The sequence below is a fragment of the Phyllobates terribilis genome, unplaced genomic scaffold (genome assembly GCF_046119375.1).
Source record: "Phyllobates terribilis strain yellow unplaced genomic scaffold, ASM4611937v1 Scaffold_7__3_contigs__length_470593459, whole genome shotgun sequence".
Taxonomy (NCBI): domain Eukaryota; kingdom Metazoa; phylum Chordata; class Amphibia; order Anura; family Dendrobatidae; genus Phyllobates; species Phyllobates terribilis.
In genome coordinates this window covers 15,069,649-15,094,306 of record NW_027362767.1, presented here as the reverse complement: position 1 = coordinate 15,094,306, position 24,658 = coordinate 15,069,649, and the positions used below count along the sequence as shown (strand labels likewise).

The window sequence follows — 24,658 nt, the reverse complement described above, 5'->3', positions numbered from 1 at the left end:
AAGGCTCCATACGGAATACTGGCCCCCATATAACGCTCCATACAGGATACTGGTCCCCTTATAAAGCTCCATACAGGATACTGGCCCCCATATAACGCTCCATACAGGATACTGGTCCCCTTATAAAACTCCATACAGGATACTGGCCCCCATATAACGCTCCATACAGGATACCGGTCCCCTTATAACGCTCCATACAGGATACCGGTCCCCTTATAACGCTCCATACAGGATACTGGCCCCCATATAATGCTGCATGCAGGCTGTTACCCCCCACATAATGCCCCATACAGGCTGTCCCCCCCTTATAATGCTCCATGCAGGCTGTTACCCCCCACATAATGCCCCATACAGCCCCCCCTTTTAATGCTCCATGCAGGCTGTTACCCCCCACATAATGCCTCATACAGGCTGCCCCCCCCCCTTATAATGCCCCATGCAGGCTGTTCCCCACCTTATAATGCCCCATGCAGGATGTCACCCCTCCTCTTTATAATGCCCCATGCAGGATACCCCCCCCCTCTTTATAATGCCCCATGCAGGATGCCCCCCCTCTTTATAATGCCCCATGCAGGATGTCCCCCTCCTCTTTATAATGCCCCATGCAGGCTGCCCCCCCTCTTATAATGCCCTATGCAGGCTGTTCCCCACCTTATAATGCCCCATGCCGGATGTCACCCCCCCCTCTTTATAATGCCCCATGCAGGATGTCCCCCCTCTCTTTATAATGCCCCATGCAGGATGCCCCCCCTTTCTCTTTATACTGCCCCATGCCTCCATACATTAAAAAAAAAAAATGAAATACTCACCTCCCTTCTGCTGCCCGCTGCTCGGGTCCGAACTCCAGCGTTGTCGGCGTCTTCCCGCTCAGCGCTCCCTGTGACGGCTCAGGGGAGGGTGCGGTGTAAAGACGTCACCGCGCCCTCTGACCTGAGATGTCACAGGGAACGCAGAGCAGGAAGATAGCTGATCTGCGGAGGCACGGGGAGAGGTAAGTATCCGCCTGCCGGGGCCCTGAGCAAGCGGCGGAGAAGGGCGGGCGCTGACACCGCTCTCCTCCGCCCATAGCCCAGCGGGGTGCACAACCGCCAGTGGGCCCCTCTGCCTGCTCAGGGCCCCGGCATTTGCCCGGGTGCGCCGGGTGCTGACGCCGGCCCTGGTGGCAAGGTCTCTCATGGTGTGGCTCCAACAATTGGAAGACCAAATTAGGGATAAAAAGATCCCTAGGGATAGAATCCTTTCAAATCTGCCCCTAATGCAGGCAGCGTCGGCCTTCCTGGTAGACTCTTCAGCGGACTCTGTTAGACTCTCGGCTAGATCAGCAAATCTATCTAATGCTGCCAGACTGGCCTTGTGGCTCAATGGTTGTCCAGGTGACCTACAATCCAAACATAAATTATGTTCCCTCCCGTGTGATGGCAGACTCCTGTTTGGCCAGAAGCTGGATGACCTTTTAGAAAAGCTGGCGATAGGAACAAAGGGTTCCCAGGATTTTCAGGGGACTCAAAAAGGTTTAGTTTTCAGAGGAGAAAATTTAATCGGGGTCGCCCTCCAGGAGACAGGAGAAGATGGGAGTCCAAATCCAAGAAAGAGTCAGGCTATATGTTTGGAGGACCGTCCTCCAATACAAAAAAGTCTTCCCAATGACGCCAGGCCGGAGGTAGGGGGGAGGCTTTCCCACTTTATTCCAGCTTGGGAAGCCATTACATCAAACCCCTGGATTCTGAATATTGTGAGTGGTGGCCTGAAGATACGATTCAGGCAGATTCCTCGCCGGACATTTATGATTACCCCCAAGAGGAAGGTCCAGGAAGAACAGATAGCCCTGGAGTCAGAAATATTAGGGCTAGTAGAGAAACGGGTCCTTCTTGAAGTTCCGATACCACAAAGGAGGAAGGGATTCTATTCCCTTCTGTTCATGATGAAAAAAAACAACGGGTCCTTAAAGTCAAAATTAAACCCCTCAAGGACTCAAATCTTCCTAGGTCTAATCCTGGATTCTCGTCTCCAAGCCTGCTTCCTCCCAGAAGACAAGGTCCGCAAAGTAATCAATTTAGTTTTGAAAGCCATGCAGCACGAATATATCCATTACATGTTCTGCTTCCCAAGCCCTCAGTCCTTCTATCCACTGAATGCATGCCATATGTAGTGTGTTGGCAAACTCCCGATGTGTGTGTGCAGCGGGCTTGTCAGTCTCCCGAAACTTCCTCTGGTAGGTTTCCTTCGTGACAGCATACATCTCTAGGAATGTGCTGCGAATGGTAGAGTAACATCTCTGATCCCCAGAAGACAAGTTATTAAAAGCTTCTCTTGCTTTTCCGGTCAGGCCAACGCTCAAAAATCTGGGCCAGTCAGTGACTAACACCTCATGCAGCAGACAGAGGTTCTCAAATAACCGGAGATGTTCATCAATATCCGAGGTGTCCTCATTGAACTGTGGTATATCCCAGTACCTTAAAGATGCGGGCCCCTCTCTCCTGTTATCCCCTGTCCTCTGCAATGGGGCCGGTTGGGTTACTGCTACATGCACACCCAGATATTTACTTAACACTGACGCCCACTCTATCTCCGTAGCCTGATCTCCTAGCGCATCCAGCATCTGCCTCAACTCAGTCGGTCGATCCTCCATCATCTGGATGACAGCCCTGGGCTGTTGTCCCTCATTCACGTCTTAACTGACCTCATCATGTGGTTGTTCCTGGTCCCAATCATCCAGGCGTTGCATTAGGGTCGCCCGATTGTCCTCCGGCAGCCAGTCTAGTTCTCTCTCAAAGGGCTCTCTGCTCCTCCTCCTTGAGCCTCTTGTAGATGGAGTCTGCCATCTCTTCTGCCAAGTCACCTCTCAGTAACTTTCCCTGGTATGCTGTCCAGACATAGGTGATCCCACCGCTTGCCACCACTTGTAAAGATCTGAGGTTGTGGGTTGTAAATAATCACCTAGGCAGGTTAACGATGCAACAATATTTTTTTGATCAGTCATGGTAATAAAGCAATTACAGGTAAATGGCCAAAATACAGTTCTCTCAGTCCTCAAGTTCCCAATCTGGGTTCAGTAGTTCCACTGGCTTTGTATAAGGCCATACTCTCTGTCTCTCAACTTTTGGTTGGCCCACAGATGTCATATCTCCAGCCAGTATAGTCTGTAGCCAAAGTCCATGATCTTTTAGACGGCAGATAAAACGATGAAAGCCCAGGTATCCAGTAGCAGCAGTCTTTTTAAGAAAGTTTAAATCCAAACGACATAATCCATAATGGTAACATGTTTATCCATCCATCCTTCCAAGTCCACGGTCTCCATCCTCTTCCTTCAATCCTTTCACACAACTCTTCCTAAAACATGACTGTCCTTTTTCACTGGGATCAGTCCCCTCCAAGGTCAGAAGTGACCACCCTTCCCCTTAAGCATTTACTGTTAGCTAAAAACAATGACGAATATTCTAGAAGCCTTCATCTGAGACTGCATGTAAGACCCCCTGTGGTGACGGCTCCACTGTGTCTCAATCTACACACACATAATGAGATTATTGGCTGTTGGAACAATGGTTAGATACTCCTGAGATGCAGATATCCTGAGATACAGATTAGTGGAATGCTGGACATTTTACAAGTGAATCTAGTGCACATACTGACAAGTTAGCAGAACTATATTAAACATAACAAGTAAATCACTAATAAAACTAATAATATTGACAAAAATGGTGGTCCGTTGCTGGAAAAGTATCATAGTCTTTAGTAAGTGGGCAGCTCCTCACACTCTTATTCTCTGTTAACACACTGGGGAGGAAGAGAGGTGCCGCCCCTTTTATTTTTGTAGGTTTCCTGTTCCTGGGGGTGGATACTCTCTCTGTACGGTGCTGTCATGGTTCTGGAAAATCAAATTACCTGTAAGCAATTATATTTCTGTGCCACACTCTGTACAATAGCAGGGTCATTCTCATTTGCAAACTCCTTCTGCTCATCAGTCTTACAGGCACCGACACGAAATATGGAATATTGGAAGTTCTATACTTCCGATAATAATGGGACATGTATTTTTAGCGTCAGTATCAGCTAAGGAACACCACGCATATTTTTCCGGATGTATGAGCCCTTCTGGGGAGCTGTGGTGCCAAAGTACCAAAATAATGGACAGCAGCCATGTCATGTCTGGTCTCTACAGAAAGGTAAATTCGCAATAAAAAATATGGTGTCACTTGCAAACTTATGCAGTCAACCAGTGAGACGTAATCGCAGAAATTAGAGATTTTAATAAAACCATGAAGAGCGGGGACTAACCCACGGGAGGTCGTCACAGGGGAGTGTGTGGGCAGGTCCCCCCCTTCGGCATAAAAGATCCAGCTGAAGGTATACCTCATGCCGGGAGGTATATTTTTTATAAGCACGGGTCCCGTTCCATAACGGCCAAATCAATTGGAGCGCATCCTCTCCAGCTACACTGAATTGTCTCTGCGATTTGTCTAGCAAGTTTCTTTTGTTAATCCCTTTTTATTTTGTGTAACTGTATATTCTGTATTGTATTGTCCCCCTTTGTAAGATCTTTGTATATTTTTATAAACACTGCCTCCCTTTTGGATTAAACATAAAATTTAATAGTCCTGTTTCTTTTGCTCTGTAATTGTTCCTTCCCTGAAGCCATACGCCACCAGAAAGCAGGCGCCCAATCAGGCCTGTATTATATTTTAAAACTGATCAGTGGTGACAGCGAATAATCTTAATTGGGCTATTATGAAGCTGGCAGTGATCGTGCGGGGGCATATACACATATTTTATGCATTGGAATTCGGAGGCGTGTACGCCATATGCTCGATAGCCGATAACTACGTATTGCGTAATCTGGATTGTGCGTTTGCCGAATCCCTGACAAAGTGACGGCAGCGGTGGGATATTGTATGTCCCCCCCCCCCCAGGGTCATTCCTTGACAGTTACAGTTGTGCTTTCAGGTATACATTAACAGGTAAGGGGTTAGGAAGGGCATTACTCACAGGGATCAGGTCTAATTGTTTGAGCTGATCAATTTACATAGTGGTATAGCAGGGGGCTCTTTAAATCAACATTCAGCTGGCTTTAGTATAATATGTAATTAGCATATTAACAAACATTATTGTTCACAGACCCAAGAGGAGACAACAATCAGGGTTTTACAAATATTGGTCTGTCCTTGACCAGCCACAAAAATACACATATATTTACAAGTCAACACAAACACAATAGTGTATTTATTTTGGCTTAACAAATCTAATCATCTGGCTGATTAAGATTATAAGCTGTGTCATCATCTTATGATGGGTAACACCAGTGAACTGTCTCAAGACCTTCACAACCTTATTGTCACAAAATATATTGGTGGTATTGGTTACAGAAGAATTTATAAACTACTGGAGGCTCCAGTGAGCACTGCTGAGGCCACAATTCGAAATTGGAAAGAACATAATATCACCATAAACCGGCCACAACCAGGTGCTCCACGCAAGATTTCAGACAGAGGAGTGAAAACAATTATCTAAAGAATTGTCCAAGAGCCAAGAACACCTGTGGAGAGCTACAAAAAGACCTGGAATCAGCAAGTACAATTGTTTCACAGAAAACTATAAGTAATGCACTCAACCTCCATGCACGCTCACCATGCTACCTCCATGGCATGTATGCACGTTCACCATGAGAGACTCCATTGCTGAACTAAAAAGCATGTTCAAGCGCGGTTACAGTTTGCTCGACAACATTTAGACCAGCCTGTGAAATGCTGGGAGACTATAGTCTGGTCAGATGAGACCAACATTGAACTCTTTGCCATAATACACCATGTTTGGAGGCCAAAAGGCACTGCATGTCACCCCAAAAACACCATACCAACAGTGAAGTGTGGAGATGGGAACATGGTGTGGAGCTGTTTTTCAGCATACGGCACTGGCAAACATCATATGATTGAAGGAAAGATGAATGGACAAATTTACCGAGACATTCTTGATAAAAATCTGCTGCCATCTACCAGAATGATGAAGATGAAATAAAGGTGGACATTTCAGCAAAACAATGATCCCAAACACACAGCCCAGGAAACTCTCAATTGGTTTCAGAGAAAGAAAATAAAGCTGCTAGAATGGCCAAGCCGATCACCGGACCTGATTCCAAGAGAAAATGTATGGAAGGAACGAAAGCTCAGAGTTCATAGAAGGAGCCCACGGGGCCTTCAGGATGTGAAGAGTGTTTGTATGGAAGAATGGGCCAAAATCACACCTGAGCAATGCCTGCGAATAGTTTCTCCATATAGGAGACGTCTTGAAGCTTCATCACCAACAAAGGCTTTTGTGTGAAATATTAATTACATTTCAGTAACGTGTTCAATACTTTTCCCGGTATCATTTCTCATTATTACACAATTTATGGACATCTATGGCGATTTCTTTGTGTTGATTGGATGGGTTGTTACAAACATCTGGGGAGAATTTCATGTCGATAGCACCTTTACAAACAGATTTACTTAGAAAATTGGTGACTTCTTCAATACTTATTTTACCCGCTGTATCTCTTAATTTCAAACTGTCCAAATAGGGATTATTAGTGATGATGCATTTCTCCACCCAGACCTCTTTTTCGAAGTAGCGTGGAGGATTATTGCCCCAGATGCTGTGTATTGTGGAGGAGCAGACACCGATAATTAGGGGTTTAAATGGACACATATATCTTCTGGGACTCCTGCACAGACTGTAGGATCACCTGACTCTTGTCATGAGTGGAAACTGGTTTTGTATTACCTATGTTTTGAGCAGTTCATCATTATATCTTTTGGAACTTTTCTTTTCAAGTCTTTATGCCTCATTGTTGTGCATCTGCTCCACAGGAGACCATTTTTAATGTGTGAATTGTGTACTGTGTAGGTACCGCATATTGAATTTTTAATCCTCTGTGCACTTTAACTATTTGTGCTTGCTGTAAACCATACCTCCCACCCTGGGGGAGACTCGCCACCCTCCACTCAAGAGTAAACCCTCGCCCCTTCCCTGGAGGAGAGTGGAGACTCTGCCCTTTGTTGCAATGGAGACTCCGCCAACTACCCAAGATTAGATCCTTGCCCAGAAGAATCTCTGTCCACCAACTCAGACTAAGCAACGATCCATAGGAGACTCTGCCCTCCACCCCAAAGCAGACCCTACCCAATAGAAGAACCTGCTCTCCACCACAGAAAGGCCCTCTTCCCATGTCAGAAGAGATCCAACCCTTCCCAGAGAAGACCCCCCCCGCCGCCCTTCCAAGAGAAGACCCCTGCCCCAGAGAATATTTTGACTCTATCAAAGGGGGAGCCCCTCAGATGTGATGGATTAGTCACTAGCTAGACTCTTTTTTTTTTTCTAGGAAGAAGGCGGCTGGGAAACATGAAACTTCATCCAAAGTGGATAAGGAGTCAGAGGTGGAGAGAGCGAAGGCGAGTGCGGCAGTGTGGGAGGCCCGGCTGAAGATGACTGAATTCTCGAGAACAGAGTACCGGGAGGCCGCACGCAGCTTGGCACACAACAATGCGGAGCTGACCAAGAACAAGTATCAGCTGGAGAAGGACATGTTGGATGTCATCGGGTTCCTCAAAAAGCAGGATGAGATGAAAGAAGAAATGGTAAATTCATTTAACAAATTCACAAATTATAAAACTGCTGCTGAAAATGAGATAAAAGATGATACCCCCAGTGCTTACAGAAGCAAAAGCAAGATTCTTCTCTAGAAGCCTGTTATACTGCTCCACTTACTGCTATATCCTTTTCATTTCAGCGGTGTTCTGACCGAAACCTTCTCACTCTCACTTTGCATCTCATCCACCATTCTACTTCTCATATCAACATTATGTTTACAAAGGTCTCAACAGTCACGGCACATACCGTATATAAACTAAAAACTAATGTTAAAGTGCCATAAAATGTCTACATCACATGCGTCAAACTCCGGCCCGTGGGCCAAATCTGGCCTGCAGGGTGGTTTTATTTGGCCCTCGACAGCAGAACCACCACCCCTATGTGGAGCCATTATTCTGTACTGAGAACTATGTGGGGCCCATTATACTGTATGGAGGACGTTGTGGGGCCCATTATACTGTATACTGGTTGGCCTGCTACTTTGTCCAAGTTTTTCATTTTGGCCCTCTGTGTGTTTGAGTTTGACATCCCTGGTCTACATTGATTAGATAACAGGTTCAGTACAAATAAAACATATGATCATTAGTGATGAGCGAGCATGCTCACTACTGCTCGAGATGTTCGGCGCTCGCCGAGTATTTCCGGGGTTGCTCGGCGGGAGCTCGGGTCCCCTCCCTGCATGTTTGGAGCTCTTTAGAGCGTCAATCAACATGCAGAGATTGTCTGCCACACACTGTAATGCCGCAGCCATGTTGGTTGTGTTATTACAGTGATTGGCTGGCCGCACAGCGTCATCAGGTCTATATCAGACCTGGCGCCGCCATGCTCATCACAGTCACTCCGCAATCGGGCAGTATAGGGAGAGGTGCTGCTGAGCTACGGAGAGATTTGTTTATTTATTAGTTAGTGTAGGTATTCTACAAGATTCTCTACATATCCATATTAACTAACAGTCCTTCTGAGGACTAATCCAGCTGCAGAGATATCAGTGCTAGGCAGGCAGGGTATATAGCAGACTGCAGTGCACATAGCAAGAGGGTCCATTCCAGTTCTGTCTGCTGGTTCTTTTACAGATATTAGTAGAAATAGCCCCAGGTATCAGGGGCCAGGAATATTTTTTTTTATCTTAATCCTGATTATTTGCTTAAAAAGCAATTCAGAGAACACCGTTTTTCTGCCATTTGCTTGTTGGCACTGCAGAATACAGCCAGGTCCTTTCCATATTACAGCGCTAAAAATCCAGCTATTTAAAACTGTGGTTTGTCAGTCACACAGATCATATATAATTGCGCTGAATATTCTGCCATTTCTGGCCTCCATTGAAATTTTGTTGCAGTGTGTCAGTGAAGTTATTGACACCAGTTTGCTGTTAAAAATAGTTACCTACAGGCCAGCTATTTAAAACTGTGGTTTGTCCGTCACACAGATCACATATAATTGCGCTGAAAATTATGCCATTTCTGGCCTCCATTGAAATTTTGTTGCAGTATGTCAGCGAACTTATTGACACGAGGTTGGCACTGTTAAAAATAGTTACCTACTGGCCAGCTATTTAAAACTGTGGTTTGTCCGTCACACGGATCACATATAAGTTTGCTCCAAATTCAGCCATTTGTAGTGAGCGTGGAAGATATTGTCCTCCATTTAAAATGGGCAAGGCGCGTGGCAAGGGACGGGGAACTGGACGTGATGGTGATGGTGCATGCAGAGGCCGAGGCCGTGGGCAAGCTGAAATTGTGCCACAACAAACACCCACATCTTCTCGCTCGACTTTCCTGTCCCAATTAATAGGGGACCGCAGAACACCACTAATGAACACAGAGCAGTGTGAAAAGGTTATTGGTTGGATAGCAGATAATGCTTCCAGTCACTTAGCCACCACCCTGTCTTCCACACAGTCAAGTCTCAGTAGCCGTGAGTCTGGACCGCATATTCCTCACCCTGATCCTGCTTCCTCCCACCATGCTGAGTGCCCAGAGACAACTGATCCCACACTTGGACACTCCGAAGAGCTGTTCACTTTTCCATTTATAGATTCGGGCCTCTCGCCTGGTCCACTTGAAGCGGGACAAGAGGAGATCGCATGTAGAGATGCCCAAATATTTGAGCAGCCACGGTCCTACAAAGACGACGGTGGGAAAGTGTCACAAGAGGTGGACGATGATGAGATACAATTGCCAGAAAGTCAGGAGGAGGACCAGGGTGCGGAAGTAGAAGACGAGGTGGTGGATGATATAGTAACTGACCCAACCTGGCAGGAGGACATTGCGTGCGAGGACAGCAGCACACAGGGGGAGGGAGGCAGAGCATCCCAACAGGCAGGAAGAAGTAGTGTGGTGGCAGCAGACAGAACATGGGCAACCGTTCCCCGTAACACCAACATGACGGAAGTTGCCAGTACAACTGTTAGGTCTTCCCAAGTCTGGTTGTTTTTTAAAGACTCTGCCGATAACCTCAAAAAGGCCATTTGCACCACCTGCCAGGCCAGCATCAGCAGGGGTAGCAAAAGTACCAGCCTGACCACCACCAGCATGATCAGGCACATGGCCGCAAAGCACCCGACTTTGTGGGCCAAACCCCAGGGTCCACGACTAGTGTCAGCGGGTGGCACCATTGCTTCTTCCGCTGTTGTGCCATCAAGCCAATCCCCTGTCCATAGTGCATGTGAAGATGCCTCCTGCCCTGCACCTGTCGTTGCGCACTCTCAACTAGCACCATCAGCAATCGCGTCCTTGTCCCAGCGCAGCTTTCAGTTATCCATACCCCAGTCCTTGGAACGCAAGCGCAAATATGCAGCCAACGCCCCACAGGCCACACTACTAAATTCCCACATTTCACGACTGCTTGTGCTCGAAATGTTGCCTTTTAGGCTCGTGGAGACGGAAGCTTTCTGCAACCTGATGGCGGCGGCCGTCCCTCTGTACTTGGTCCCCAGCCGCCACTATTTCTCCCGGTGTGCCATTACCGCATTACACGAGCACGTGTCCCACAACATTAGCCGTGCCCTCAACAATGCAGTTACTGGGAAAGTCCACCTAACCGCGGACACGTGGACAAGCGCTTGTGGGCAGGGACGGTACATCTCGCTGATGGCACACTGGGTTAACATAGTGGAAGCCGTGACCCAGTCGGACCTTGGGACGGAACACATCCTCCCGACGCTGAGGATTGCGGGTCCTAGGTCAATCAGGGTTGCCCCCACAGTCTACAACTCCTGCACCTCATCTTCCTCCGCCTCCTCCTCCTCTTCAGCCTCCATTTCCGAAATGACCACATCAGTCACAAGCTGGAAGCACTGCAGCACTGCCTCGGCCAAGCGACAAAAGGCTGTGCTGAAGTTAATATGCTTAGTTGACAAACCGCACAATGCTGAAGCGTTGTGGACAGCTCTGAAATAGCAGGCAGATCTGTGGTTTACACCGCTGAACCTACAGCCAGGCATGGTCGTGTGTGACAATGGCCAGAACTTGGTGGCGGCTCTGAGGCGAGGCGAGCTCACACACGTACCATGCCTGGCCCATGTGCTGAACCTCATGGTTCAGAGGTTTCTCAAAACCTACCTGAAACTGCCAAATCTGCTTGTCAGAGTACGCCGCCTGTGTGCCCATTTTAGAAAGTCAGCTACAGCTTCCGCCGCCCTTGCCGTGCTTCAGCAGCATTTGCGGCTTCCGGCTCACAAACTGGTGTGTGATGTCCCCACGCGTTGGAACTCTACACTGCAGATGTTGGGAAGGATTTGTGAGCAGAAGAGGGCAGTTGTTGACTACCAGCATCAACAAGGCCGTCGGTATTCAGTTCAGACTCCACACATAAGACCTCAGGAGTGGACCTGGATGTCAGACATCTGTACTATCCTCCAAAACTTTGAGGACTCCACAAAGATGGTGAGTGGCGATGACGCCATCATTAGCGTCACCATCCTGCTTCTCTGTCTTCTGAAACCCTCTCTGCTCACAATCAATGAGGATGCATTGCAGGCGGAGCACGATGAGATGGAGCAAGGAACCATACAGGGTGATTACACACAGCCCAGCCTCATCTCATCCCAATGTGGATTGGGTGTCAAGAGGAGGAGGAAGAACTGGAGCTAGTTTCATGCGCTATAGACGGTACTATCTTCACAACTGTCATACCGTCTGTTCAGCGTGGATGGCCTGAGGAGGAGGAGGAGAGCATGGTCAGTCTTCCTCTTGGTGAGGACACGGATGTCTTGCCTGTTAGCAGTCTGGCACGCATTGCTGAGTTTATGTTGCGCTGCCTTTCCTGTGACCCTCATGTTCTCAAAATTTTGGGTAACAGTCATTACTGGTTGGTGACACTTCTAGACCCACGCTACAAGGAGAACTTTATATTTCTTATTCCTGAGGTGGACAGGTCTACAAAAATGGGGCAGTACCAGAAGGCCCTTGTTGCGGAACTATTAAAAAAATTCCCATCTGAAAACTCTGGCAGCTGAGGTCACAGTTCATTGGACAACCAAGGAGTACAGGCCAGAGAGACACAACTCCAATCCAGCAAAGGCAGCGGAACACTGTCAAAATTCTGGGAGAGTTTTCTCAGCCCCTCCCATCGCACAGGGCCTGAGGCGCGGGATACTCTCACAAGGAGTGCAAAGTTTGGGAAGATGCTGAGGCAGTACCTTGCCGACCGTACCAACGTCTTCCGTGATTCCTCTGTGCCTTATAATTATTTGGTATCTAAGCTGGACATGTGGAATGAACTGTCTCTCTACGCCTTGAAGGTCCTAGCCTGCCCTGCCGCCATTGTTTTATCAGAGCAGGTTTTTAGTGCCGCTGGTGGAATTAGATCAGATAAGCGCATCCGCCTGTCAACTGAAAATGCTGACAGGATGACTCTTATAAAAATGAACAAGGGCTGGATTGGGCCAGACTTCTCAACACCACCGAATGATAGCAGCGTAACATAAACTCAAATCCAGTGTCTTTTTTTGGGAGGTTTATTCCCATGCACCTTTTCACACCCACACATGGGTATATGCTTCCTGATTTTGGCTATTTGCTCTTGTCCTCCTCATCCTCATCCTCCACCACCATATCACCAGGGTGACCGTGGTCCGTGATTCAACACCCACATAATTTTTTTAAAGGGTGTTTATGATGCCCTTAAAAAATTTTTTTTATACAGTATGTTCATGTATACCCCCCAGGGGTAAATGTTTGTCAGCCCATACACTTAGTGCATGGGCATTACAAGTATAGGAGACCCGCTCCTTTCTAATAGGACCATTTTTTTATGAGGCCCTCCTCCACGTCTTTTCCAAGGTGCATTGGAGTGCATCCCAATTTTTGGCAGCCCTTGCATTCACTACATAGGCCAACACTATGGGAGACCCACTTCCTAATAATGGGAACATTTTTTTATGAGGCCCTCCTCCACGTCTCTTCCAAGGGGCATTGGAGTGCCTCCAAATTTTTGGCAACCCTTGCATTCACTGCATAGGCCAACACTATGGGAGACCCACTTCCTGATAATGGGAACATTTTTTCATGAGGCCCTCTACGTCTCTTCCAAGGGGCATTGGAGTAGGTCCAAATTTTTGGCAGCCCTTGCATTCACTGCATAGGCAAACAGTATTGGAGACCCACTTCCTAATAATGGGAACATTGTTTTCAGGAGGCCCTCCTCTAAGTCTTTTCAAAGGGGTATTGGGGTGTGTCCAAATTTTCAAAGGGGTATTGGGGTGTGTCCAAATTTTCAAAGGGGTATTGGGGTGCGTCCAAATTTTGGGCAGACCTGCCACTCACTGCATACGCAATAAAAGTATAGGAGACCCACTCTTTAGTAATGAGAACGACAAAGCATAGCCGGCTGATGGCTCTCTAAGAATAGCGAGGGCCGACTGCTGGCCCTTTAAGAATAGTAAAGGCCGCCTGATGGCCCTATAAAAATAGGCTTTGTGACTTTCAGAGTCCCTCCATAAATGAAACAGGATGTGTCTGATGATGTCTCACACACCACATGGCCTGATAAGGTTGTAAAATGTTAAAATGACATTTCCTGGTGAATGCTTTTGTCACGGTTGAAAGCAATACAAAAGTGCAAAAACGCATCAAAAACGCTACATGTGAACATAGCCCAAGGTGTGGAGGAGTATTTTTGTTTTTGGTTATTTATTTTGCCTTATATACAAGTCATTACCCTGGAAAGGATGTTCCTTAACATATTTCCCAGGAAAATCCATTTTTGTTTCCTTTTTGTATGTTTTATTGTGAGTCCGTAAACGTAGTATAATACCTCTGACAACGTTGTTCACAGCAGTGACCTGGGAGTCAGAGATGCTTCCAGGGGTCTTCCCCATGCTCTTCCCAAGTAATTTGAGCACTGTTCCCATATATTTGGGCAATTTTTAGGCCCTCTGCAGACCGCTGGGGGGGAGCCGCCTGAAAAATGCTCGAGTTTCCCATAGACTTACATTGGGCTCGTTGCTCGGGTCGAGCACCCGAGTATTCCAATTTGCTTCGACCCCAGCATCGAGCACCCGAGCATTTTAGTGCTCGCCCATCACTAATGATCATACAAAGAAAATTTACGCATGAACCATGTGTAGCAAAAAACATATAGAAAGTTTATTGATTACAGCACTACAAAAATCATGCATTAAAAGAAAGTTAAAAAGTGTTAAACCACAAGATGGCGCCACAATCCCACATGAAATATATAACAGGAAGTAAATCAAATTGTTTGCGTTTATATCATACATATAGCAAATCTATTTACCCTGATGGAAATATACTCATTTATATGATATCAAAAACATATTAGATGAAAAATAGTTTAAAACATCAGGGATTGGTGAACTAAGCAAACCTGACCAGAGAGCAGTATATAACAAGGATCATTACATCCAGTTGGATGTGGTGACAAGCCCCGACGCACGTTGTGGCGTACTGCCTTGTTCTGGGGGTGGCATCACACCAACAGGAGCATGTTCTTATACATGTATGGGACCAATCAGCACAAAGGATGTACATATGGTTTTAATTAGTTGCTAACTTGAATATGTCAGGAGGTACGTGGAATCCAACAGAAATAAGTTGTATTCAACAAAACCAGGGAGGGCAGGCTCAATTAGATATGAATATTACTGACATCACTATCAGCCCGCTGTCACTGCTCTTGTCATTTACACCCTCCTCCCGCTTTCGCTCCTCTCCTCATTTACACCCTACTCCCACTGTCGCTCCTCTCATCATTTACACCCTCCTCCCGCTGTCGCTCCTCTCATCATTTACACCCTCCTCCCGCTGTCGCTCCTCTCATCATTTACAGTCACGAGAGGACAATTGCTGCAGTGGTTAGTACCCTAGGAAGGCAGACTTGCGGCCAATACAAGCATGACTTCTGTTTTCACCTGTAATATAATAACTTTTATTTCTTTAGCACCAACATATTTGGCAGCACTTTACAATAAGCATATTGTACAGACAATAAAGACATCACAGAGTAACACATAGTTCACCAGTTGCAAAAGGAGTGAGAATCCTGCTGCTCGCAAGCTACAATCTATTAGAAATATGGGGGAGGCACAAAAGGTAAATGGTAAAAAGTGCTTGTATTGTATATAATAAATAGTGTATTCCTATAACGCAGCATGAAGCGGTCTCTAGCCAGTATGTGTACAAGTAGAGAAACTGAGTGCTATTAAGTGCATGGAGGATGTGTGAGCAGATGATCTGAAGAGTTTCTGAAGAAGACTCTAAAAGGGCAAAACAGGTATAGATAGACAAGTGAGGTGAAGTAATAGGCCAATCTAAAGAAGAGCTTTTTTAGGCCATGCTTAAAACTGTGGGTATTGGGAAAATTTTATCAAATTATCCGCAGTAGTTCATTCGAGAGAATTGGCGAAGCATAAGATAAGTCTTGGAGACTGGAGTGGGAGGTTTGGATTATTGAGGATGTTAGGCTTAGGTCAATATCGGAATGAAGGGCACGGGTAGGGTGATAGACAGAGGTGAGGAGGAGATTTAGGAGGTTGCAGCACTGTGGAGAGGACTGGTAGGCGGTTGATAGATGAGGAGATGTAGGCCGGTGCAGCACTGTGTAGAGAACAAGTTGGGTGGTAGATAGATGAGGAGGATATGTAGGGTGGTGCAGTATTGTGGAGTTGACAGGTAGGGTGGTACACAGAGATGAGGAGACATAAGGTGGTGCAGCACTGTGCAGAGGACGGGTAGGGCGGTAGATACATGAGGAGGAGATGTTGGACAGTGCAGCACTGTGGAGAGCATGGGTAGGTGGTAGATACATGAGGAGGAGATGTTGGACAGTGCAGCACTGTGGAGAGCATGGGTAGGTGGTAGATACATGAGGAGGAGATGTTGGACAGTGCAGCACTGTGAAGAGCATGGGTAGGTGGTAGATAGATGAGGAGATGTAGGGTGGTACAGTACTGTGCAGAAGACAGGTAGTGTGATCTTTTTTTTATCTTCTTGCCTTTGAATTCTAGCTCATCACACACATTTCCTGGGTAGATTGTGAGTTCTTGCTTGCAGTGTGGTAGTTGTGTAGTTTAGTGGTCCAGTAGTAACCAGGGTCCGACTATCACTGCAATAACCATTTTCATTACTTCTAAAGATTGAGAAACTGCAAAAACAGCTGTCAACACAGAAGAAGTCAGCAGAAGAGGAGCAGGCGAGGCTGGTGAGTGTCATTAGGTGGCTATTTTCCAGTCACTGTAATTATGGCAGAATGTTGTTGTTGGTTTATTGAATCCTATATAGTCTGTATATTAAGTGGTGATTATTGGTTATTAAGCATATATGTGGTATGAAGAGGCCTTGATATTTATCTTTATGCGGTGGGGTTGAGGTTTTGGAAAGACATTGCCCTATTGTGGACAGCTGTGTGTTTCTGACTTTTTAAATGTATGGTGTTAAGTTTTGTTTACATTAATAAAATATTTATATCTTTTATGGTGATCCCTGAAGCATTGCTTCTTTTCTTGTCTGTTGTTCATAGTCAGTTTTGACATGCTACAGGTTGATCCCGTATATTTAGTGGTGCCCTCCACTTTGCCTTGCTAAACTGTCTTTAGTTCTTGTGGGGCTGCTGTGTCTGTGTTGCTGTGTCTGTGTTGCTGTGTGCATGGTGTGCTGTCCTTAGTTCTTGTGGGGCTGCTGTGTCTGTGTTGCTGTGTCTGTGTTGCTGTGTGTATGGTGTGCTGTCCTTAGTTCTTGTGGGGTTGCTGTGTCTGTGTTGCTGTGTCTGTGTGGTGTGCTGTCCTTAGTTCTTGTGGGGCTGCTGTGTCTGTTGCTGCATCTGTGTGGTGTGCTGTCCTTAGTTCTTGTGGGGATACTGTGTCTGTGTTGCTGTGTGTGTGTGTGGTGTGCTGTCCTTAGTTCTTGTGGGGTTGCTGTGTCTGTGTTGCTGTGTCTGTGTGGTGTGCTGTCCTTAGTTCTTGTGGGGCTGCTGTGTCTGTTGCTGCATCTGTGTGGTGTGCTGTCCTTAGTTCTTGTGGAGCTGCTCTGACTGTGTATTGCTGTCTGTGTGGTTTGCATTACTAAGTTCTTGAGGGGTTGCTGTGTCTGTTGCTGCGTCTGTGTGGTGTGCTGTCCTTAGTTCTTGTGGGATTGCTGTGTCTTTTGCTGTGTGTGTGTGGTGTGCTGTCCTTAGTTCTTGTGGGGAAGCTGTGTCTCTGTTGCTGTGTGGTGTGCTGTCCTTAGTTCTTGTGGGGTTGCTGTGTCTGTGTTGCTGTGTCTGCGTGGTGTGCTGTCCTTAGTTCTTGTGGGGTTGCTGTGTCTGTTGCTGTGTGTATGGTGTTCGGTCCTTAGTTCTTGTGGGGATACTGTGTCTATGTTGCTGTGTCTGTGTGGTGTGCTGTCCTTAATTCTTGTGGGGTTGCTGTGTCTGTGTTGCTGTGTGTGTGGTGTTCGGTCCCTAGTTCTTGTGGGGATACAGTGTCTGTGTTGCTGTGTCTGTGTGGTGTGCTGTCCTTAGTTCTTGTGGGGTTGCTGTGTCTGTGTTGCTGTGTGTATGGTGTTCGGTCCTTAGTTCTTGTGGGGTTGCTGTGTCTGTGTTGCTGTGTCTGTGTGGTGTGCTGTCCTTAGTTCTTGTGGGGATGCTGTGCCTCTGTTGCTGTGTGTATGGTGTGCGGTCCTTAGTTCTTGTGGGGATACTGTGTCTGTGTTGCTGTGTGTGTGGTGTTCTGTCCTTAGTTCTTGTGGGGTTGCTGTGTGTGTGTGGTGTGCTGTCATTAGTTCTTGTGGGGTTGCTGTGTCTGTGTTGCTGTGTGTATGGTGTGCCGTCCTTAGTTCTTGTGGGGTTGCTGTGTCTGTGTTGCTGTGTCTGTGTGGTGTGCTGTCCTTAGTTCTTGTGGGGTTGCTGTGTGTGTGTGGTGTGCTGTCCTTAGTTCTTGTGGGGTTGCTGTGTGTGTGTGTGGTGTGCTGTCCTTAGTTCTTGTGGGAATGCTGTGTCTCTGTTGCTGTGTCGTGTGCTGTCCTTAGTTCTTGTGGGGTTGCTGTGTCTGTGTTGCTGTGTGTGTATGGTGTGCTGTCCTTAGTTCTTGTGGGGTTGCTGTGTCTGTGTTGCTGTGTCTGTGTGGTGTGCTGTCCTTAGTTCTTGTGGGGTTGCTGTGTGTGTGTGGTGTGCTGTCCTTAGTTATTGTGGGGTTGCTGTGTGTATGGTGTGCGGTACTTAGTTCTTGTGGGGTTGCTGTGTCTATGTTGCTGTGTCTGTGTTGCTGTGTGTATTGTGTGCGGTCCGTAGTTCTTGTGGGGATACTGTGTCTGTGTTGCTGTGTGTGTGTGTGTGGTGTGCTGTCCTTAGTTCTTGTGGGGTTGCTGTGGCTGTGTTGCTGTGTCTGCGTGGTGTGCTGTCCTTAGTTCTTGTGGGGTTCTGTGTCTGTGTTTCTGTGTCTGTGTGGTGTGCTGTCCTTAGTTCTTGTGGGGTTGCTGTGTCTGTGTTGCTGTGTCTGTGTGGTGTGCTGTCCTTAGTTCTTGTGGGGTTGCTGTGTCTGTGTGGTGTGTTGTCCTTAGTTCTTGTGGGGTTGCTGTGTCTGTGTTGCTGTGTCTGTGTGGTGTGCTGTCCTTAGTTCTTGTGGGGATACTGTGTCTGTGCTGCTGTGTCTGTGTGGTGTGTTGTCCTTAGTTCTTGTGGGGTTGCTGTGTCTGTGTTGCTGTGTCTGTGTTGCTGTGTGTATTGTGTGCGGTCCTTAGTTCTTGTGGGGATACTCTGTCTGTGTTGCTGTGTGTGTGTGTGTGGTGTGCTGTCCTTAGTTCTTGTGGGGTTGCTGTGTCTGTGTTGCTGTGTCTGCGTGGTGTGCTGTCCTTAGTTCTTGTGGTGTTGCTGTGTCTGTGTTGCTGTGTCTGTGTGGTGTGCTGTCCTTAGTTCTTGTGGGGATGCTGTGTCTGTGTTGCTGTGTCTGTGTGGTGTGCTGTCCTTAGTTCTTGTGCGGTTGCTGTCTCTGTGTTGCTGTGTCTGTGTGGTGTGCTGTCCTTAGTTCTTGTGGGGCTGCTGTGTCTGTGTTGCTGTGTCTGTGTGGTGTGCTGTCCTTAGTTCTTGTGGGGTTGCTGTGTCTGTTGCTGTGTCTGTGTGGTGTGCTGTCCTTAGTTCTTGTGGGGATGCTGTGTCTGTGTTGCTGTGTCTGTGTGGTGTGCTGTCCTTAGTTCTTGTGTGGTTGCTGTGTCTGTGTGGCGTGCTGTCCTTTGTTCTTGTGGGGTTGCTGTGTCTGTGTTGCTGTGTCTGTGTGGTGTGCTGTCCTTAGTTCTTGTGGGGTGGCTGTGTCTGTTGCTGTGCCTGTGTGGTGTGCTGTCCTTAGTTGTTGTGGGGTTGCTGTGTTGCTGTGTCTGTGTGATGTGCTGTCCTTAGTTCTTATGTGGTTGCTGTGTCTGTGTTGCTGTGTCTGTGTGGTGTGCTGTCCTTAGTTCTTGTGGGGTTGCTGTGTCTGTGTTGCTGTGTGTGTGGTGTGCTGTCCTTAGTTCTTGTGGGATTGCTGTGTCTGTGTTGCTGTGTCTGTGTGGTGTGCTGTCCTTAGTTCTTGTGAGGTTGCTGTGTCTGTGTTGCTGTGTCTGTGTGGTGTGCTGTCCTTAGTTCTTGTGGGGTTGCTGTGTCTGTGTTGCTGGGTCTGTGTGGTGTGCTGTCCTTAGTTCTTGTGTGGTTGCTGTGTCTGTGTTGCTGTGTGTGTGGTGTGCTGTCCTTAGTTCTTGTGGGGATGCTGTGTCTGTGTTGCTGTGTCTGTGGTGTGCTGTCCTTAGTTCTTGTGGGGTTGCTGTGTCTGTGTTGCTGTGTCTGTGTGGTGTGCTGTCCTTAGTTCTTGTGGGGTTGCTGTGTCTGTTGCTGTGTCTGTGTGGTGTGCTGTCCTTAGTTCTTGTGGGGATGCTGTGTCTGTGTTGCTGTGTCTGTGTGGTGTGCTGTCCTTAGTTCTTGTGTGGTTGCTGTGTCTGTGTGGTGTGCTGTCCTTAGTTCTTGTGGGGTTGCTGTGTCTGTGTTGCTGTGTCTGTGTGCTGTCCTTAGTTCTTGTGGGGTTGCTGTGTCTGTGTTGCTGTGTCTGTGTGCTGTCCTTAGTTCTTGTGGGGATGCTGTGTCTGTGTTGCTGTGTCTGTGTGGTGTGCTGTCCTTATTTCTTGTGGGGTTGCTGTGTCTGTGTTGCTGTGTGTATGGTGTGCTGTCCTTAGTTCTTGTGGGGTTGCTGTGTCTGTGTTGCTGTGTCTGTGTGGTGTGCTGTCCTTAGTTCTTGTGGGGCTGCTGTGTCTGTTGCTGCATCTGTGTGGTGTGCTGTCCTTAGTTCTTGTGGGGATACTGTGTCTGTGTTGCTGTGTGTGTGTGTGGTGTGCTGTCCTTAGTTCTTGTGGGGTTGCTGTGTCTGTGTTGCTGTGTCTGTGTGGTGTGCTGTCCTTAGTTCTTGTGGGGCTGCTGTGTCTGTTGCTGCATCTGTGTGGTGTGCTGTCCTTAGTTCTTGTGGAGCTGCTCTGACTGTGTATTGCTGTCTGTGTGGTTTGCATTACTAAGTTCTTGAGGGGTTGCTGTGTCTGTTGCTGCGTCTGTGTGGTGTGCTGTCCTTAGTTCTTGTGGGATTGCTGTGTCTGTTGCTGTGTGTGTGTGGTGTGCTGTCCTTAGTTCTTGTGGGGAAGCTGTGTCTCTGTTGCTGTGTGGTGTGCTGTCCTTAGTTCTTGTGGGGTTGCTGTGTCTGTGTTGCTGTGTCTGCGTGGTGTGCTGTCCTTAGTTCTTGTGGGGTTGCTGTGTCTGTTGCTGTGTGTATGGTGTTCGGTCCTTAGTTCTTGTGGGGATACTGTGTCTATGTTGCTGTGTCTGTGTGGTGTGCTGTCCTTAATTCTTGTGGGGTTGCTGTGTCTGTGTTGCTGTGTGTGTGGTGTTCGGTCCCTAGTTCTTGTGGGGATACAGTGTCTGTGTTGCTGTGTCTGTGTGGTGTGCTGTCCTTAGTTCTTGTGGGGTTGCTGTGTCTGTGTTGCTGTGTGTATGGTGTTCGGTCCTTAGTTCTTGTGGGGTTGCTGTGTCTGTGTTGCTGTGTCTGTGTGGTGTGCTGTCCTTAGTTCTTGTGGGGATGCTGTGCCTCTGTTGCTGTGTGTATGGTGTGCGGTCCTTAGTTCTTGTGGGGATACTGTGTCTGTGTTGCTGTGTGTGTGGTGTTCTGTCCTTAGTTCTTGTGGGGTTGCTGTGTGTGTGTGGTGTGCTGTCATTAGTTCTTGTGGGGTTGCTGTGTCTGTGTTGCTGTGTGTATGGTGTGCCGTCCTTAGTTCTTGTGGGGTTGCTGTGTCTGTGTTGCTGTGTCTGTGTGGTGTGCTGTCCTTAGTTCTTGTGGGGTTGCTGTGTGTGTGTGGTGTGCTGTCCTTAGTTCTTGTGGGGTTGCTGTGTGTGTGTGTGGTGTGCTGTCCTTAGTTCTTGTGGGAATGCTGTGTCTCTGTTGCTGTGTCGTGTGCTGTCCTTAGTTCTTGTGGGGTTGCTGTGTCTGTGTTGCTGTGTGTGTATGGTGTGCTGTCCTTAGTTCTTGTGGGGTTGCTGTGTCTGTGTTGCTGTGTCTGTGTGGTGTGCTGTCCTTAGTTCTTGTGGGGTTGCTGTGTGTGTGTGGTGTGCTGTCCTTAGTTATTGTGGGGTTGCTGTGTGTATGGTGTGCGGTACTTAGTTCTTGTGGGGTTGCTGTGTCTATGTTGCTGTGTCTGTGTTGCTGTGTGTATTGTGTGCGGTCCGTAGTTCTTGTGGGGATACTGTGTCTGTGTTGCTGTGTGTGTGTGTGTGGTGTGCTGTCCTTAGTTCTTGTGGGGTTGCTGTGGCTGTGTTGCTGTGTCTGCGTGGTGTGCTGTCCTTAGTTCTTGTGGGGTTCTGTGTCTGTGTTTCTGTGTCTGTGTGGTGTGCTGTCCTTAGTTCTTGTGGGGTTGCTGTGTCTGTGTTGCTGTGTCTGTGTGGTGTGCTGTCCTTAGTTCTTGTGGGGTTGCTGTGTCTGTGTGGTGTGTTGTCCTTAGTTCTTGTGGGGTTGCTGTGTCTGTGTTGCTGTGTCTGTGTGGTGTGCTGTCCTTAGTTCTTGTGGGGATACTGTGTCTGTGCTGCTGTGTCTGTGTGGTGTGTTGTCCTTAGTCCTTGTGGGGTTGCTGTGTCTGTGTTGCTGTGTCTGTGTTGCTGTGTGTATTGTGTGCGGTCCTTAGTTCTTGTGGGGATACTCTGTCTGTGTTGCTGTGTGTGTATGTGGTGTGCTGTCCTTAGTTCTTGTGGGGTTGCTGTGTCTGTGTTGCTGTGTCTGCGTGGTGTGCTGTCCTTAGTTCTTGTGGTGTTGCTGTGTCTGTGTTGCTGTGTCTGTGTGGTGTGCTGTCCTTAGTTCTTGTGGGGATGCTGTGTCTGTGTTGCTGTGTCTGTGTGGTGTGCTGTCCTTAGTTCTTGTGCGGTTGCTGTCTCTGTGTTGCTGTGTCTGTGTGGTGTGCTGTCCTTAGTTCTTGTGGGGCTGCTGTGTCTGTGTTGCTGTGTCTGTGTGGTGTGCTGTCCTTAGTTCTTGTGGGGTTGCTGTGTCTGTTGCTGTGTCTGTGTGGTGTGCTGTCCTTAGTTCTTGTGGGGACGCTGTGTCTGTGTTGCTGTGTCTGTGTGGTGTGCTGTCCTTAGTTCTTGTGTGGTTGCTGTGTCTGTGTGGCGTGCTGTCCTTTGTTCTTGTGGGGTTGCTGTGTCTGTGTTGCTGTGTCTGTGTGGTGTGCTGTCCTTAGTTCTTGTGGGGTGGCTGTGTCTGTTGCTGTGCCTGTGTGGTGTGCTGTCCTTAGTTGTTGTGGGGTTGCTGTGTTGCTGTGTCTGTGTGATGTGCTGTCCTTAGTTCTTATGTGGTTGCTGTGTCTGTGTTGCTGTGTCTGTGTGGTGTGCTGTCCTTAGTTCTTGTGGGGTTGCTGTGTCTGTGTTGCTGTGTGTGTGGTGTGCTGTCCTTAGTTCTTGTGGGGTTGCTGTGTCTGTGTTGCTGTGTCTGTGTGGTGTGCTGTCCTTAGTTCTTGTGAGGTTGCTGTGTCTGTGTTGCTGTGTCTGTGTGGTGTGCTGTCCTTAGTTCTTGTGGGGTTGCTGTGTCTGTGTTGCTGGGTCTGTGTGGTGTGCTGTCCTTAGTTCTTGTGGGGTTGCTGTGTCTGTGTTGCTGTGTGTGTGGTGTGCTGTCCTTAGTTCTTGTGGGGATGCTGTGTCTGTGTTGCTGTGTCTGTGGTGTGCTGTCCTTAGTTCTTGTGGGGTTGCTGTGTCTGTGTTGCTGTGTCTGTGTGGTGTGCTGTCCTTAGTTCTTGTGGGGTTGCTGTGTCTGTTGCTGTGTCTGTGTGGTGTGCTGTCCTTAGTTCTTGTGGGGATGCTGTGTCTGTGTTGCTGTGTCTGTGTGGTGTGCTGTCCTTAGTTCTTGTGTGGTTGCTGTGTCTGTGTGGTGTGCTGTCCTTAGTTCTTGTGGGGTTGCTGTGTCTGTGTTGCTGTGTCTGTGTGCTGTCCTTAGTTCTTGTGGGGTTGCTGTGTCTGTGTTGCTGTGTCTGTGTGCTGTCCTTAGTTCTTGTGGGGATGCTGTGTCTGTGTTGCTGTGTCTGTGTGGTGTGCTGTCCTTAGTTCTTGTGGGGTTGCTGTGTTTGTGTTGCTGCATCTCTGTGGTGTGCTGTCCTTAGTTCTTGTGGGGTTGCTGTGTCTGTGTTGCTGTGTCTGTGTGGTGTGCTGTCCTTAGTTCTTGTGGGGTTGCGGTGTCTGTGTTGCTGTGTCTGTGTGGTGTACTGACCTTAGTTCTTGTGGGGTTGCTGTGTCTGTGTTGCTTTGTCTGTGTGGTGTGCTGTCCTTAGTTCTTGTGGGGTTGCTGTGTCTGTGTTGCTGTGTCTGTGTGGTGTGCTGTCCTTAGTTCTTGTGGGGTTGCTGTGTCTGTGTTGCTGTGTCTGTGTGGTGTGCTGTCCTTAGTTCTTGTGGGGTTGCTGTGTCTGTGTTGCTGGGTTTGTGTGGTGTGCTGTCCTTAGTTCTTGTGGGGTTGCTGTGTCTGTGTTGCTGTGTCTGTGTGGCGTGCTCTCCTTAGTTCTTGTGGGGTTGCTGTGTCTGTGTTGCTTTGTCTGTGTGGTGTGCTGTCCTTAGTTCTTGTGAGGTTGCTGTGTCTATGTTGCTGTGTCTGTGTGGTGTGCTGTCCTTAGTTCTTGTGGGGTTGCTGTGTCTGTGTTGCTGTGTCTGTGTGGTGTGCTGTCCTTAGTTCTTGTGGGGTTGCTGTGTCTGTGTTGCTGTGTGTGTGGTGTGCTGTCCTTAGTTCTTGTGGGGATGCTGTGTCTGTGTTGCTGTGTCTGTGTGGTGTGCTGTCCTTAGTTCTTGTGGGGTTGCTGTGTCTGTGTTGCTGTGTCTGTGTGGTGTGCTGTCCTTAGTTCTTCTGGGGATGCTGTGTCTGTGTTGCTGTGTCTGTGTGGTGTGCTGTCCTTAGTTCTTGTGTGGTTGCTGTGTCTGTGTGGTGTGCTGTCCTTAGTTCTTGTGGGGTTGCTGTGTCTGTGTGCTGTCCTTAGTTCATGTGGGGTTGCTGTGTCTGTGTTGCTGTGTCTGTGTGCTGTCCTTAGTTCTTGTGGGGATGCTGTGTCTGTGTTGCTGTGTCTGTGTGGTGTGCTGTCCT

The 24,658-nt window shown here is 48.0% G+C and overlaps 1 protein-coding gene across 1 annotated transcript in view; it reads left to right on the top strand.

Moving 5' to 3' along the window:
* Nucleotides 1–24,658, top strand: part of BBOF1 (basal body orientation factor 1) — a 159,357-nt gene that overhangs the window by 33,201 nt on the left and 101,498 nt on the right. The window contains exons 2-3 of the mRNA XM_073638182.1: nucleotides 7,352–7,607; nucleotides 16,216–16,281. Coding sequence (XP_073494283.1) covers nucleotides 7,352–7,607; nucleotides 16,216–16,281 — 322 coding nt within the window. The remainder of the gene's footprint in view (nucleotides 1–7,351; nucleotides 7,608–16,215; nucleotides 16,282–24,658) is intronic.